General features: G+C 41.3%; 1 protein-coding gene across 2 annotated transcripts in view; it reads left to right on the top strand.

The window, feature by feature from the left end:
* ALPK2 (alpha kinase 2) overlaps positions 1–15662 on the top strand; it is a 40789-nt gene that overhangs the window by 20162 nt on the left and 4965 nt on the right. For both annotated transcript variants that reach the window (XM_046905584.1, XM_424461.7), the window contains 7 exons: positions 2584–2731; positions 5337–5464; positions 5556–5591; positions 7331–7605; positions 7708–7796; positions 11661–11878; positions 14510–14558. In XM_046905584.1, the coding sequence (XP_046761540.1) occupies positions 2584–2731; positions 5337–5464; positions 5556–5591; positions 7331–7605; positions 7708–7796; positions 11661–11878; positions 14510–14558 (943 nt within the window). The remainder of the gene's footprint in view (positions 1–2583; positions 2732–5336; positions 5465–5555; positions 5592–7330; positions 7606–7707; positions 7797–11660; positions 11879–14509; positions 14559–15662) is intronic.

The raw sequence follows: 15662 nt of genomic DNA, 5'->3' as shown, positions 1-15662 counted from the left end.
TAGCTACTTCTTTGTCTCCTCAAGTCAGTTTTCAGAGGTGGATAGCATGGTGGTAGCACATAACAGCACAGTATAGCAGCTGCCAGCCCAGTACTAGCATGTCATTATGTTCCTATGGGCAGTGTTCCCAGTTATGCTCCCACATGGTGGCTCCCAAATGCAATTACGCTATCTTGGTTACCAAATGGTTTTATTGCTGGAGAAGTATTACTGTTACTAGTAGAGTGCCACTGATAAACATAATGTTTTGCAGTACTATCTGATGACTGATGGCTAGTTCTGCATTCCTTTTCACTACTACTGCTCAAAAATGACACTGACGAGATTAGCATTTTTAAACTGACCTTAAAAAAAAAAAAGCACAGAACTGAAATGAGAAGAAGGTTGCTTATCAGGGCTTCTGGGAGATTGCTAATGGATAAAACGAAATGCAGATGGGAGCAGCAGCGTAACAGATAGACAGATGAGGTGTTTGTGGTTTCCATGGATACTTTGCAAGGATCAAGGTCTTACTTTCACCTTTTAATGTTGCTTTTTGCGTTCATATCCTGAAATAATTTTTAAGATCAGAGTAAGACTGAACAGTGACTCAAGGTGAGCTAAAAAACTGTGACGCTTTTCAGAGATTCTAATTACAGTGCAGTGTAATCAGACTTTAAAAAGCAACCTTATTCAGACGTGTCCTTTGCAAGTGTGCTTACCTACAAGAAATGACTGTGAAAGGGAATGATGGGAGATGAGCTACACTGACCAGGAAAAAAGGCTAGACATGATGGGAATTTGCTATAGAGAGGTCTGCTATATGCCTACTGGCCCAAAAAGGATAATTGAAAGCACAGAGCTCTATCAGAAATTACCAAAGGACCCAGTAGAGTATGGGCGAAGGAGAGACACATTCCTTCAAAGTATAACAGGAAAACAGCAACTACTGAGAAAAGCCTAGCTTTTCCAGGTGTCTAAGACTGGACTTGAAGAATGTTTTAAACATTTACCTTTTCATTGTAGAGCTGGATTTTCTTGTGCTTCTGATCTGCTGCAGTCCAGACTGAAGTCAGTGTGTGTTTATACTTCAGAATGTTTGCATGGACCTTTTCCCAGCGTTATGGGGAGGCTGGTCTGGTCAGCATGCTATTCACTGAGGACATTCTCTTTTGCATTATTTTCACCTCCAGGAGAAATTGCTTTGTGGCCAGGGCAGGAAAACTGGAGCCTTTCGTTCTATTTCCAGTGCTGTCACATACTCTCTGCGCCATTTCAGCCCTGATTCATCAAGGTTCTTAGGCCTAAGGACTTAAGTGGTTACAGGGCAAACATAGCAGTGAATCCCAGGTGCCTGACCCCTCGGGTTGGATTCAGCATTCCTTGGGCATTAGAGGGGGAAAGTTAGGCTGCTGGCATGGGATTCCTGAGAGAGAAGTGTCATGCCAGCTCATTCAGCGTGCGGCAGAATTAACACAGCAGGAAACACGACACCCAGCATGTTGCATCCCTTACGTCTGGCAGGGATGTCTCGCTTGAGTGCAGGGATGTATCCTGATCCCCAAACCTCTCCCTAAGCATATGTCCATTCCCTCTCTTACAAACAAAAATAGGCAGAACCCATTTCTTAAGTTCTTTTCTCAAGGCGAAGGGTCACTCTCCCCATCTCTCTCAGGCTTTGTGACCAGCACTATTGCCTGGACCACAACACGCAGGCCCCAGCCTACTCCCTGAGCCCTAGGTTCCTGCTGCTACAGCTGTCCTGTGAGCCAGCAACGTGCCTGAGCAGGGAACTGCGCCATCAGGGCCTTCCCTGAGCTGGGCAGGATGTTCTCCTTCTGAAACGTCAATAAGCCATTCATCTTTTCTGCACAATGGTCCATCTTTAGTAAAAGTACCAAGTCCTGTGACTGGAAAGAAGGGACTTGCTTTAGAGGCAGGAAATGAATTATTTGGAGAAGGAAGTAAAGGCCACTGCCATTGCCAAGTGTCCTTGTTATTGGTGGAGCCAATATCTAACCACTGAGTGTGGGTTCCTCCCCCTAGCTGTGTTTGAAGGAAATGGGACCATCACTGCACCTTACAATAAAACCCAGTCCTGGCAGCGTGCATTAGGTGTGTTACATACAAGAGTACCCTGCAGACTTTGTGCCTCATGGGACTTGGGGCTGTTTCTCTTAAACTCTGCGAGTGGGTTAAAAAATGCACCCATATCAAGTATTCAGCTAGTCTGAATTCTAATGGTGTAACCCTACGTTGTGCTGGACCCTTGTGTTGTCTCTTCTTGTACCAATAAAACTATCTGGGCATCCAGTCAGTGAGAATGTGTTCTGAGTAAGAAGTGATTCTATGTTGTTGCCCTTTCAGAATAGAACTTCCCTTGGTTTTATTCCATATATTCAGAATGTCTTTGCATTGAAAACATTTCCATTGACTGTGGAGGCACTGAATCAGTCCTTTAAAACCTCTGTATTTTAAAGCCTTCTTTACCAGTATTGTCGGATTCATGTTATTAGCATGTGCAAAACATTCTGGAGTTCCCTTAAAATGCCAAAAACACTCTCATGATCTTCCAATCCTAAAATACAACTCTTCTGTTTCAAGCTCCCAAGCTGCTGAAGAAAATCCAAGCGGAGCTGTTCCCCGACTGCTCTGGAAATATTAAGCTGTGCTGTCAGTTTGGAGACATTCATGGAGACTCCACCATTACATGGACTAAAGACTCCAAGTTACTTGCTCAGCTGCAGAGAAAGTAAGTCAACGTTTTTGTCAGGCTGATGGTTTCTAAATAGCTGTTGTGAAAATACTCCATTTGCCAGCGATTTGCTCTTTAAATGTGATAACAGCATCAGTATGATTGGTTAAAAAAACGTATTAAGCAGAGTCATTAAAAAGCGTTATCTTCACAGAGTGCATTAATTTGTTCCAGTTTGCATTCCATCGCTCGTAATTCCTCTCAGCTCATTCATAACCAGTCTCATCGAACTTTCAAGTGCTGTAAAAGACCATATGAAGTTTCAGCCTCAGCACCCAGGCCAAGCGATATAAACACGCCTGGTTAATGTGGCAGGCCGGCTGTCCTTCCGTGTTGGAAGTGAATTGCTGAAGCAACTAACACACAGTGTAGAGCTTGAAGTGATCACTCCTTTGAACTTCATATTCTGTATCACATGGAGCTTCAAGCTGATTGGGCTAGAAGATGGAGTTGTATTTCAGGAAAATGATCTCTTCCATCAACCCAGCCAGTTAACCTGACACCGAGTGGCTAGAGGCAGTGCAGCGACAAGGGTGGAAAATACAAGCCTCCTAAGGTCTTTGTCAGGATCTTTTCCAGCGTATCCTAAAACCACATCTTTTGTGAAATAAGTTATTTTTTTCCACCGTGCAGTAAATTTTTTTTGTATAGCATAGCTCTTGAAATCCGTTTGTGTTTCAAAAAATGAAATTTAACATTACTCAAGGCAAAAAAAGGAAAGAGGTTCCCATCAGAAGGCATGATTCTGCAAAATCCAGAATTTTTTGTAGGAAGGCGTTTGCTAAGATGCTATTTTAAGTGGAGAGGAAGCATGAATTGGCAAGTCTTCCCAAGTCATTCTGATTCTTCTCATTTTACCTACATTGATTTTGATTGCTGTATTATCATATTGGTTACGGATATTACCATACAATATTATCTGCCAAGTAATTTTGCTGTGTTTTAACAAAGAAACGGTGCAATGATGACAAATGTATTAGTTCTGCAGTGTTAAATAAGATGTGTGATAACAGATCACAAGAAACTCTCAGTTACCATTTTTATTTCAAAGTATTCAGTAGAGTTCTGTGGAAGTTTCCCTTTAATTGAAACTGAAATCCAACCAGTAGTTCTGACAGTTTTGTTTGAGCCCAAGCACTGTTTGTTCCATTGGAAATACACATAAATCTTTATATATATGCATATCTGGATCATGTCTATCTTACGTTTTTCTTTCAGTCGGAAGTAATTGCAAGAAATTATGCAACAATTCTTTAAAATTTTATTACCTGTCAATACATTGGAAAAAAATACGTCTTGATATTGACATTAATACATGCTAGGTCAGTCCATTTAGAAACTAGTGTTGAGTAAAATTAGTTCCCCAGCGTTCCAAAGTATCACAAAACTTCATGCTGGTAAAATACCAACAAAACTGTGCATACCTTCACTAATTCACTTCACAGAAGGCTTAAAACACAGTAGCCAGGTGTCCATAGTCCCTGTGTGGATTGTCTGGGATTGCTGAGAAGCACTTCAATGGACATCCGGTGTGGTCCATTTGAAGATCTTTATGGTTTAAGAGGAAGAGCAATCACTAAGTGCAATCACTTAGACATAGCACTGTTTCAGAGTGGTTTTATTGCTTCCAGAGTTAGCTTGCATCTGTAAATACTCCAACTGCATTCCTGTACCACTGCACCCCTGTCAGTAACACTTGCTGGTGGTCCATTACTGAAGTTGCATATGCAGATGTCAGGCAGCAAATATCTAGCTTGAAAACTGAAAGCAAAAGACTGGGAAATACTGAGTGAGGAGTTACAAAAGTGGAATGAGGAGAGGCACAGGAGAAAAGAGAATACAAAGCAAAAAATGGATGTTATTAGAAAACGTGAGGAAAATCTGTAAACACAGAGAAAACAGACCAAATATTTCTAAAACTGACACCAGCTGAGAGCAAGAAAATAAAAAATGGGTAAGCACATTGGCTCCAAAGTGCAGCAGAGTAATAAATGTATTCTTAAGTAAACCTCTTCTTAACTAACCCAGATTGAATTCAGTCAGCGAGTTTTAATACTCATTTCTGCACAAGATATATTGGTGTGTATACCGAAACTTAATCATATAGTCAGTTAAACCAAAACCCTGCTGACTTGTGCAGAGCCAATGTCAGGCTTGGATTTTAGTCAGCACAATGCCTGTTGCTTCCAGGCACATCAGGCAGTGCTCCCTGCCACTGCAGAAGGTTTACAAACATTCCCATGCAGAGTTTTCCAAATACTGTTATTTATCAACAGGAAGATGTCCTTTGTATTTTCTTGTAGCACCACTGTACTCCATGGATGTGCCATGAAATGGATGGGCATATTAGAATGCCTTTTGGTGTGACTTAATTCTTTGTATGCAGATTCAGCTGAGCTATGTTTATCTCAGGGTGTAGTAGGATAGTCTGTTGTGAAGCACTTAATAGAATGAATGCTTCTGAGAGAGCGAAATAAAATATTTTATCTACTTGCACCTGTTTTGAGTAAGTCCTTACAGTATGGACAGAAATTGCAGGGACAGATACATGGAAATATGTTTTAGAAATATTCACATGAAAAATGAACATATTCTGTTTCAGCGCCCAGGATGACTCTCCCGTCTCTTTGGCAATAGCTAAAGCGAGTAACAAAGACCAAGGAATGTATTATTGCTGCTTGAGTAACATATATGGAAGGGTGACTGCTGAGTTTAATCTGACTTCTGAAGGTAAGTGCCAGTTTATGGTCCATTTAGTAATAATGTCAATGGCAGTTTCCATTCATATTTTTTGAAAATCCCTCTCTTTGTTTCCTTGTAGTCTTGGAACATCTCTCCAGTTTTCAGCATTTTGAAGGTAAGCATACACATCTGGTAAACTGCGTGATTAAATCTTTGTTCCTTCTTTGTTCCAAATAGAAGAAAGGATGAAAAAATATAGCCAAAGTAATTAGCAGCATTTTCATCTGAGATGTGCAGGCTCTTGATTTTGAGGTACAAACTGTTCTCAAATGTTTTTACTATTCAGTTGGACTGGATTTAGTGTTGCTTAATATTATCTAAGAGGTTACGAAGTTCCTAAGAAGCTGCACTGTCTTAGTGAATTTGGCCCAAGATATAGGGTGAGCTCTAAGGAACATTTCAGACTCAGAACCCTCTGAATAAGGAGATGGATAGCCATGCTTAGACAGTTATAGTGAAGTGTAATTGGTTTGGCAAATAGCTGGAGTGCAGTAGTGTAATCAGTTTCAGCTGAGTCACCTAATTTGCTCTACGTCATCATTCTGGTTTTTACCTCTCATCCATTTATAGGACGGTATCATAATTCAGGTTGGAAGGAACCCCAGGGTTCTGTCACGTTCTGTTCAAGGCAGAGTTAGGTATGGGGTGAGACCAGGCTTCTTACGGCTTCATCCAGCGAGGTCTTATTATTTTGGGTAATTATGTGAATACAGCTGTCTAGAACTTGGGCTTGAATTCTGTTGAGGAAAGCGCATTTACGGAGGTACAGGGCACTGTGAAAGCCTATGCATAATACTGTCCAGGTGAAAGTTCATTGGAGATCTGAGCAATACTCAGAATTCAGATCTGTGGTTGGATTTTTAGCTTCTTCAGATCATAGAGATGCATAGCTTTGGGCTTCAGCTGTAGTATATGATCCCTTTAAATTTTCAGGCTGAAACGCAATGACCAAAACACCTCCAAGATTTCACATGTCTGCAGACAGACTGCCAGAGACATTTTAAGAGTTAACCCACAGTAAACTATGGGAAGCCCATGTTTTTCCTAGATATCTTTCCTTTTTTTGTACTCAACTTTGCTATATCATCAAGAATAAATTCCACTTGAATTCATGGGAGTTTTCTTGATGAAATACCTTCATATAGGATAGAACTGTTTGTGCAGGGGGTCAGAGCACACACTATGACAGACCACTCAGTTGAACTTGATTGTCTGTGTAACTTGTCACTACTGTGATGCACTAGCACTTCACATTTAGTAAACAGTGAAACAGCATTGCAACATGGGGCACAGTACTGAGCACACAGAGACATAGATGCACAAAGTGTACAGAAAGCAATTTTGGCAGAAAAACTGGATTTGAACGCATGGTCTTTGCAAGGCACCTGCTATGCAACTTTATTCCAAGAAACAGGCAGGCATTGTGGTTTGGAATGCTTTCCCCATATGTTATCTTGTGTTTAATCACACCCTGCCTATGCCTCGCTGTGCTGCAACTAAAAATAGGCAGTGCATTGTAAATTGGTTTATCATTCCTGAACATACTGTACTAGTAAGGAAGTTCATTCAGCCAATTGTCTGTGGTTTTTTTTGTTTGTTTGTTTCTTTAATTTTTTCTTGAAGAATAAAATGAAACATCTAGTTCCATGTTAAAATAAAGACAGGACTTCCTGTGTAGCAGATCTGCTTTTTAAAGGAGGGGGGAACCAGGCCAATAATAATGCAAGTGGGGCCACTGTTTCCATAGACCATACTCTTTAAACCTCTATGGAGAAAAACATTCATCCTCTCATGTCCACCCCTTTCCCTGTGACTGCAGAAAGATGTGCAGAACAAAGTGGCATTGTGTTTCAGGTGTGGAAGAAATTGAATTCATGCAACTCATGTTCAGAGAAGATTTCATCTGTGACAGCTATTTTGGTGGGAACCTGCATGGAATATTAGCTACAGAAGAGCTTCACTTTGGTGAAGGCATGCACCGGAAAGCCTTCCGAAGTAAAGTGATGCAAGGCCTCGTGCCAGTTTTCAGTCCTGGACACCCTTGTGTTCTCAAAGTGCACAATGCTATCACATATGGGACCAAGAGTAAGGATGATCTAGTTCAAAGGAACTACAAACTAGCACTGCAGGTAAGGTTTCCCAGCCCTTTGCAAGTGAAAATTGTGGAGAAAAACTAAGTGGGAAATATTTAAACAGCTGACCTGTCAAATGTTTTGCATAATGTTCCTTAGGAATGCTATGTCCAAAATACTGCAAGGGAGTATGCGAAGATATATGCAGCTGAAGCTGAACCTTTGGAAGGCTTTGGAGAGGCACCAGAGTGAGTACCATACATACACATATAGATAGATCTTATGGCTTAACCAAGCAGCAGCTGAGTGCTGCACAGCCATTTGCTTACTCCCAGGAGGAATGGGGAGAGTGTATTGGGAAAAAAATAGGACTTGTAGGTTACTAAGATGGAATAATTATATGCATGTGTGTATATATATATATATGTACAAAATAAGTGGTGTACAAAGCAATTGCTCACCACCCATCCACCGATGCCCACACAGTCTCCAAGCAGCAGCTGCCCCCTGCCCGATTCCCCTCAGTTTTATGGTTTTTCACATGATATCATATGGTTTGGAAGCCCTTTGTCCAGTTTAGGTCAACTGTCCTGATTCTGTCTCCTCCCAGCTTCCTGTGTCCTCCCAGTCCCTCACTGCCAGGACTGTGTGAGAAGCTGAAAGGTCCTTATCTCTGTGCTACCCTGCTCAGACAGAACCAAAACATCAGTGTGTTATCAACAACATTTCCTCTCAAAGCCAAAATATGGCATCATACCAGACACTATGAGAAAAAATCAGCTCTGTCCTAGCTGAAACCAGGACAACTGACCTGTATGCCCCTTCCCACTGTCTGCTGAGTGTGATTTCTAAAGAAGAGAGGGAATAGCTTCTTTCATATCAGAAATTTTTAATTTCCCCAACATCAGTCTATCCCCAATCAATCTGTTCATCAATCTAACAACTCAGTACATACTCATCTCTGCTGCTGAGGCTGGGAGTTGACACCTTGAAGATTTGGCAATAGATCTTATCTGAAGGATTTGCTGTTCCAGTCTCAAGCTACTTCGTAGGGTTGAGTTTGCAATGGATGGTTGAAATGCCATCTGCCTTGCTTCTGCATGCTTGACAGCAGGCTAAATCTCCATCTCCTTTAAGACGATACAAGATTTTCTCATGTGCACTGATTTACTGGAAAGAAAAATTAGAGGAGCTCTGTTCTCAGCAGTGTCCATAGAAAATTCAAGTTGATTAGCCTGAGGGTCCCATCCACCGACAATATATAAAACATTATAACGCCCTGACTCAAACTGCAAAAAGCTAAGCCTTGCTAATCAAGTACAGTGCGTAGTTTAGTACCCTCTCTTTACTAATTAGGAGAATTTACATTCACATCATCCACAGTGGCAGCCATTTCACGCAGCACCAGAAGGGAACAGGAAGGCTGGACCAATTCCATCTGAGTACTTCATGTGCAGCGCGTGTGCTCAACACGGCTGCATTATTTTCTTTGTAGCTCTCAGATTAAGCTGTCAGTGCAGTGAAGTGGCAGTGGGTTAGGTCAGGAAAAAAACAGCAGACCAGAGAAAAAAAATGAAGCTGTTATGTAAGGATTATAAAGGAAGCCATATTGTCAAAATGATGTTTCACAGGGTTCTTCTTCTTTTTTTTTTTTTTGTAATAATGCAGTAAAGTATGGACAAATACATTGTCACTGCAGCTGCTTCTATACAACACAAAGGTTTCTCCAAATAAATCATTTCAGCTCTACCTAAAAGGCGACCTCTAGAAAGGTTCCTCAAAGCAGCCTTTTCAGCATTAGAAAAAGCAGCAGAGATCGCAGTGACATCTTTCAGGGAAAACATTTGTGCTCATCAGCCTCCTTTTGGAAGTACATTGTTCCCTATAAAATGTCTGTTCCAGAGATTTCTGTAGATGTGGGATGTAATTTTAGTATGAGAGAGAGCGTGTACTCTACAAAACTTGGAAGTCTGGTGCAAATAGTAGGCACATGAAAGGCTCAGAGCTGGTTGTTTTATTCTAAATAATTGGCTAGAAGACATCAGCAGGAGAGAAAAGAGGTAATGTGCACATAGTTGTTTTGCTTTTCTGTTCTTTTCAGAATGTCAAGGCTTGATCTTCTTTCTCTAGCCAACCCTTGTCAAAGCAAAATTGTATTCAAAGGAGTATTTTATAAGGAAAATAGAGCAAAAGAGAAGTCATCTTTGTTCTCCAGAGTTGTCTTTACAGTTAAAGCTTTAACCTACCCGTGCACATTTAACTATAATAGAAAAGTGAGAGAAGAGCAGAGAAAGCTCTGTCCTATCATAATAATCAGTGGACTGGCCTCTAGACACTTGTAAGGGGGCAGGATGGAAAGAGAGAGAGAGAGATTCTGTGGTCTTAAGGTGCCTTTACAGTGGAGTTCTACTAACACTTCTTTATCCCTGGACCTATATCTTTTCCTTTCAGAGTTCAGTAATATGGAACTACTCAGAGCCTTCTGTGCTTGACTGTGGACTAGGACTAGGAGACCTATGCAGAAGTACTCTGTTTATATATGGTTCTATGACCCATGCTTGATTCTTTTCGATCTCCTTTCAGTGTATATACAGCACCTCCATGCATTCATAACCCTGACATTTTCACCACCTAGTAGAAGTATGTCTGTAACTTTACCACCCCTTTGGAAATGTTTCTCTATGAGATAAGGCTGTTTGTAAGAAAGCAAGTAACTGGAAACCTGTTCTTGTGAAACTAGTGACAGCCATTTACCCCATCTGTTCTGAGACTGTGTCAGGAGCTCTTGTGAACCAGCTGAAAAACATGGTGATGTTCCACGACAAACTTCAGCTGAATGGCTTTCTGAAATTATCTTATCTCAAAGCAGTATTTTATTCCACTCTAATATACACAGATGTGTTTTTTTGCTCAGTTCTAAGATCTCAGTCTTGGAGATTTGTACTGCAGCAAAAGGATGCTGCCTGGTACCGAGTTATCCAGATAACAGCACAAACAGAAGCAGGCTATCTGTGAAGGAGCATACTGCTTTCCAGATAGCAAGAGCTCTGCTAACCAAGTATCATAGGCTCATGGAATCACAAATTTTCCTGGGTTGGAAGGGGCCCTAAAGACCCCCACCAGGTCCGCCCCTACCATGGGCTAATTGCCCCCTACCAAATCAGTATGCCCAAAGCTCCATCCAGCCTCATCTTGAGCCCCTCCAGGGATGGAGTACCCACACTTCTCTGGGCATCAGTGCCAGGGCTCACTGCCCTCTGAGTGAAGGATTTTTCCTCCTAACATCTGACATGAATGTCTCCTCTTTTTGTTTAAAATTATTCCTCCTTGTTCTATCACTGTCTGCCTGTTTGAAAGTTGTTCTCCTTCCTCTTTATAAGCTCCTTTTAAGTACTGGAAGACTGCAGTGAGGTCCCCCTGGAGCCTCCTCTTCTCCAAGCTAAACAAGCCCAACTCCCTCAAACCTTCTTCATAGGAGAGGTGTTCCTGTCCTCTGAACAATTTCATGGTCCTTCCCTGGGCCCACTCCAACAGCTCTTCATCCTTCTTGTTCTGGGGACACCAGGCCTGGACACAGTACTCCAAATATGGCCTCACAAGGGCAGAACAGAGGAGATGCTCCAACCCAAATGCAGCAGCTTGCACTTGGCCTTGTTGAACCTTTTTTTGTTCATGTGGACCCACTTCTTAAGCCTGTCCAGGTCCCTGTGGATGGCATCCCTTCCTTTTGCAGTACCAACCGCATCACTCAGCTTGGTGTCATCAGCAAATTTGCTAGGGATCCATTTGATCTCACTATCTATGTCATGGATAAAGATGTTCAAAAACACTGGTCTTAAGATGTGCCCTGCGGGACACCACTTGTCACTACCTGTGCCTGGACACAGAGCCAGTGACCACAGCCCTCTGACTGTGACCACTCAACCAATTCTTTATCCACTGAATTGTCCACCCTTCAAATCCTTATCTATCCAGTTTAGATCTGAATCTTATCCAGATCTCTCCTGTCTTGGTAGCTGTTCCTTCACTCTCTGCAAATCAGTTTGTTTATGTCTTACTCTTTCACTGACTGAGCACAGTGTATTTTATTATTTTTTATCCTTTAATTTCAGGATCATTCCTATTTTTCTTGTCCATCGTCCTGCTAATAACATCCCCTATGCAACAGTGGAGGAGGAGCTGATTGGGGAATTTGTGAAATACTCCGTCAAGGATGGCAAGGAGATCAATTTCCTGAGGAGAGACTCAGAGGCTGGCCAGAAGTGTTGCACCTTCCAGCACTGGGTGTATGAGAAAACCAATGGGAACTTGCTTGTCACTGACCTGCAAGGTGAGTTATCTGAGCAGGGCAATAAAATGATTATATTCACAGTCAAACTGCATAGATGCCAAACTTCCAGGGACCAACTTCTGAGTGATGCTATTCCTGGCCTTCAGTGGCTCCTTCTGTAACCATGTAATGGGCAAAGCCTTCTCCAGATGGGAACGGTACCCTGGCCTATAACTGGTGATATAATCAGGGCATCTCTACCTGTCGGTGTGGACACTGAGATGGTTTTTCTTGGGTGACATAGGGATACCTTACATGGGTTGTATGCAGAAGCAGTATTTTCCCGTGTTCATTTGGTTCATCTTGCGCTCAATCGACATATCTGTTTTTTCCTACTTAGACTGTAAGTACGGCTTGAGTCTGTTTGTTTGGCAACTCTGGACCATGCTTCCTGGAGTTGTATAAGCATGTTATTGCTCTGTCTCCCATGCAGGGATCTCTTATACTCTTAAATCACATACAGACAGGGTTTATGAAAAAATCTTAAGTAATGTAACCTCCTTAACCAGCCCTTATTATCCTAATTTGTGCCTTACTGGAGATGTCATCTGCCATTCTGTTAATTTCCTCTCCCTTGTCATGTTACTATTTGAATCATTTAGTAGCAAGAGGCTGGAAGCAATGGTCAAGTCTGAATCTGTTATGCAAACAGGAAGGTTTCATACCTCCAATTTTCAGTGGATGTATTTGTGTAATAGCTGCCACAGTAAAAAGATGATAGTGCTGTGTGTGAGCTCAGAGGCATTGCAGCAGTGCAACCACATAGCAAAAACAGCAAGATTAATTTCATGAAACCATCCCTCAAATTTAAAAACAAGTTGATATACAAAATGTTTTCTTATTCTTAAAACTTCAGTTTCAACTATTGTAGTGCCTGATAGAAAAATTAGTAAATGGGGACATTGGATGTATTTACACTGAGATCTTTTTCAATATCGTGTAGGCACTGAGATTTACTCTTTGCAAGAGCCTTTGGCAAAGTAAATGGAGGAGTAGTACAAATACAGAATTTTTCAGGCAGTTCATTTAATGTGTGTTCTTTTCATACAGCATCTCTTGCAGGTCAGAATAAAAGACTCAAGAGTGAGAGCTAGGGTATTTTATTTTCTAGCTTCCTTGAGTGCACTGTACTTGTTTGTGTGTGTGTTACCCTAGAGAACAGAGAAATCACACGCATGAATTCCCTACTGTGGTAGCAGCAGCAAACATATACTGTGCACCACTGTGACATTTATCAAATCAGCAGAGAAAGGGAATCTTAACCTAGCTTATATTCCTGTAAGCAACAGTTTGGAAAAGGAAAAAAAATCCAACACCCTTATTAGAGAGTTGTCCTTCCACACGTCCTTTCAGTAATTCAGAACACTCAATATGAGTCACTTGGTTTATGATGCCATTTCCCAGATGTTAATGAAATGCCTTAAGGGCATTTTGGGTTTTAATAACATGCTTTTAGTGCACTTTTTCTTATATTTAAATTCTTACTATCTGCTCCTCACTCAGGTCCTGACTAGGCTTGGAAAAACAGACTCCTTCAAAAAAAAAACAACAACAACAACAAAAAAGAATGGAGAAATATGCTGTGCACAAACACTTTGCTGCCTTTACCATGAGGCTGTACACAACACAACGTGTGCATATGTATTTGAAACAGAGAAAGGCAGGCCCTTGCTAAAGGACAACAGAGAAAGGTGGAATCTTAAACCTTTTCCCATACTGTTTAATGTGAGAAGGCAGGAGAATCAGGAATATCTAAACAAGAAGACTCCTCAAATAATTAAAAGGGAAAACAAAATCATAGTCTGAGGGAAGCAAAACAGCAGCAATGGTATCTGAACCTTTTTCAGGATTATTGCAACAAAGGACAATATACCTGAGGCTGATGAAGAGAAACAACCTTGCTCTCTGGCCATCTTGTCATTCTAGTATTAGGCTGCATTTTTTCAGGCACAGCAGTAGAGATTTCTAGGACTATTCTACAACAAAAAAAACCCATCATTTTCCTCGACAGTAAAAATGCACACAACAGAACTGGATTCTGCTTATAAACAAGTCAACAAAGGGACCTATTAAGGGAAAAAAAAAATGAGGTTTCGGAAACACTGAGAGTTAGAGGGATTTTGGCTCTCTCACTCAACAAGTGAGAACAAGACAGCCTGACCAGGTTGATCAGCAAAGCAGCTGAGATATTCTTACTGATAAACACTGTGGCACAAGCTTGCAAAGCACCAAAACCACAAACCCAAAAATAAACACAGCCATCTCATGGCATATGCACAAGGAAAGATTTTGGGTATTTCTTAAAGCACAGTTATGAAAGTGCATCCCCTCTGCCAAAGACTGTCCAGCACAGGAAACGTATTATGCTCTCTTTACCACTTTGCTGTCTGTAAATTTCTGTAATGAGATAGACATTTAGAAATACCTAGTGATACAGAGCATAAGCATCCTATTTTTAATCACTGTACTTTAAAATGTTTAAAAAAAAAAAAAGGTGACAGATATTTAAAATGAAAAATGTGGACTCGGTAAAGAATATTGAAGGCTTCTATATGTGGCTTTCTTGACTCTGAAAATATTCCTAGAGATTCTAATGTAACTCAAGCTGTCTGTTTCCTTGATGTCTTGTAGGTGTAGGAATGAAACTAACTGACGTTGGCATAGCAACATTGGCCAAAGGGTAAGTGAAGAATTCCTTCTCGACAGCATGGTTTTGCTTTCTGCATCAAACTCTTCACAGGTTGAATATTTTGCAAGAGAGTGCAGTGGAATTTATCCTTGCTATAAAGCAGTCGTCATCTGATGCTTTTAACCCCTTTTCGTTCAGGCTTGTGGGAATCCTTCTATCAGGGAAACACAATTGTTTTATTCTAAAGGGATGGATCTACACTGTAGATTGAGCTTGGGCTTTGCTTTGTGCCTCCTAAGAACAATCTTATTCACAGTGCTTTTCAGGTGACTTACAAAGAGACTACTTAGCAAATTAGCTGGAGGAAGATAGGGATGAAAAAAGCAAGGCCAACACTGGCTCCAGTCTGGGGTATGATGGAAGGCCTGGTGTTTGTGCTGTCCAGGGCTTCTGACCACAGAGGAAGCAGCCCCGAATCCAGTATGGTCTTGGAGCCAGAGCTCCAGTTGGGCTTGCAATCACTAGCACCTCCCCCAGCCAATGCAAATACAAGTTCTTAAGCGTATCTCATCCCACTCCTAGATCCTGCTGCCTGTAGCTCAGGTGATTCTTCTTCCCTTCAACTCTTTCACTGGAAAAAGAAAGGAAACCTAACACTGGACTGGAGGTTGTAGGGAAGGAGGTGCCCTGAGCAGCAGGGTCAAAGTTTGTATTGCCCTTTTTTTTGCAAGGAATTGAAAGGAATGGTGCTGGGACGGGATGAAGGAACTCAGCTAAAATCCCTCTTGCAGCTAACAAAAGTGCCAGTGCTTTAGAATACATATTTCCAAAAGAAGCTTTTATAAAAGATTCTTTTCTCAGTTTGGAACTCTTCAAGTTAGTTTTTCTGCTTTTAGCAGAACAGAACAGAATATCCTGAGTTGCAAGGGACTCAGAGTGCTCACTGACTCCATAATTGGTGGTGACATTAACTTTTCTTGGGCCTGTATTCTTGTGAGCTGCATGGGTAGAAGGAAGGTGTCTGCTTAGCTTTGTATATACTGCTTATCTGATGAAAAGAGGAAGTGTGTTAAGTGATTTGATGGTATCTCTTGCCCTTCTCTCTCAAAGGTAGCAGTACTGAGCTATAACAAAAGATCTTTTCATAACACGTAA

The sequence above is a fragment of the Gallus gallus genome, chromosome Z (assembly GCF_016699485.2).
Source record: "Gallus gallus isolate bGalGal1 chromosome Z, bGalGal1.mat.broiler.GRCg7b, whole genome shotgun sequence".
NCBI lineage: Eukaryota > Metazoa > Chordata > Aves > Galliformes > Phasianidae > Gallus > Gallus gallus.
The sequence above is the reverse complement of the archived record's forward strand: the minus strand, read 5'-3'. Positions and strand labels throughout refer to the sequence as shown.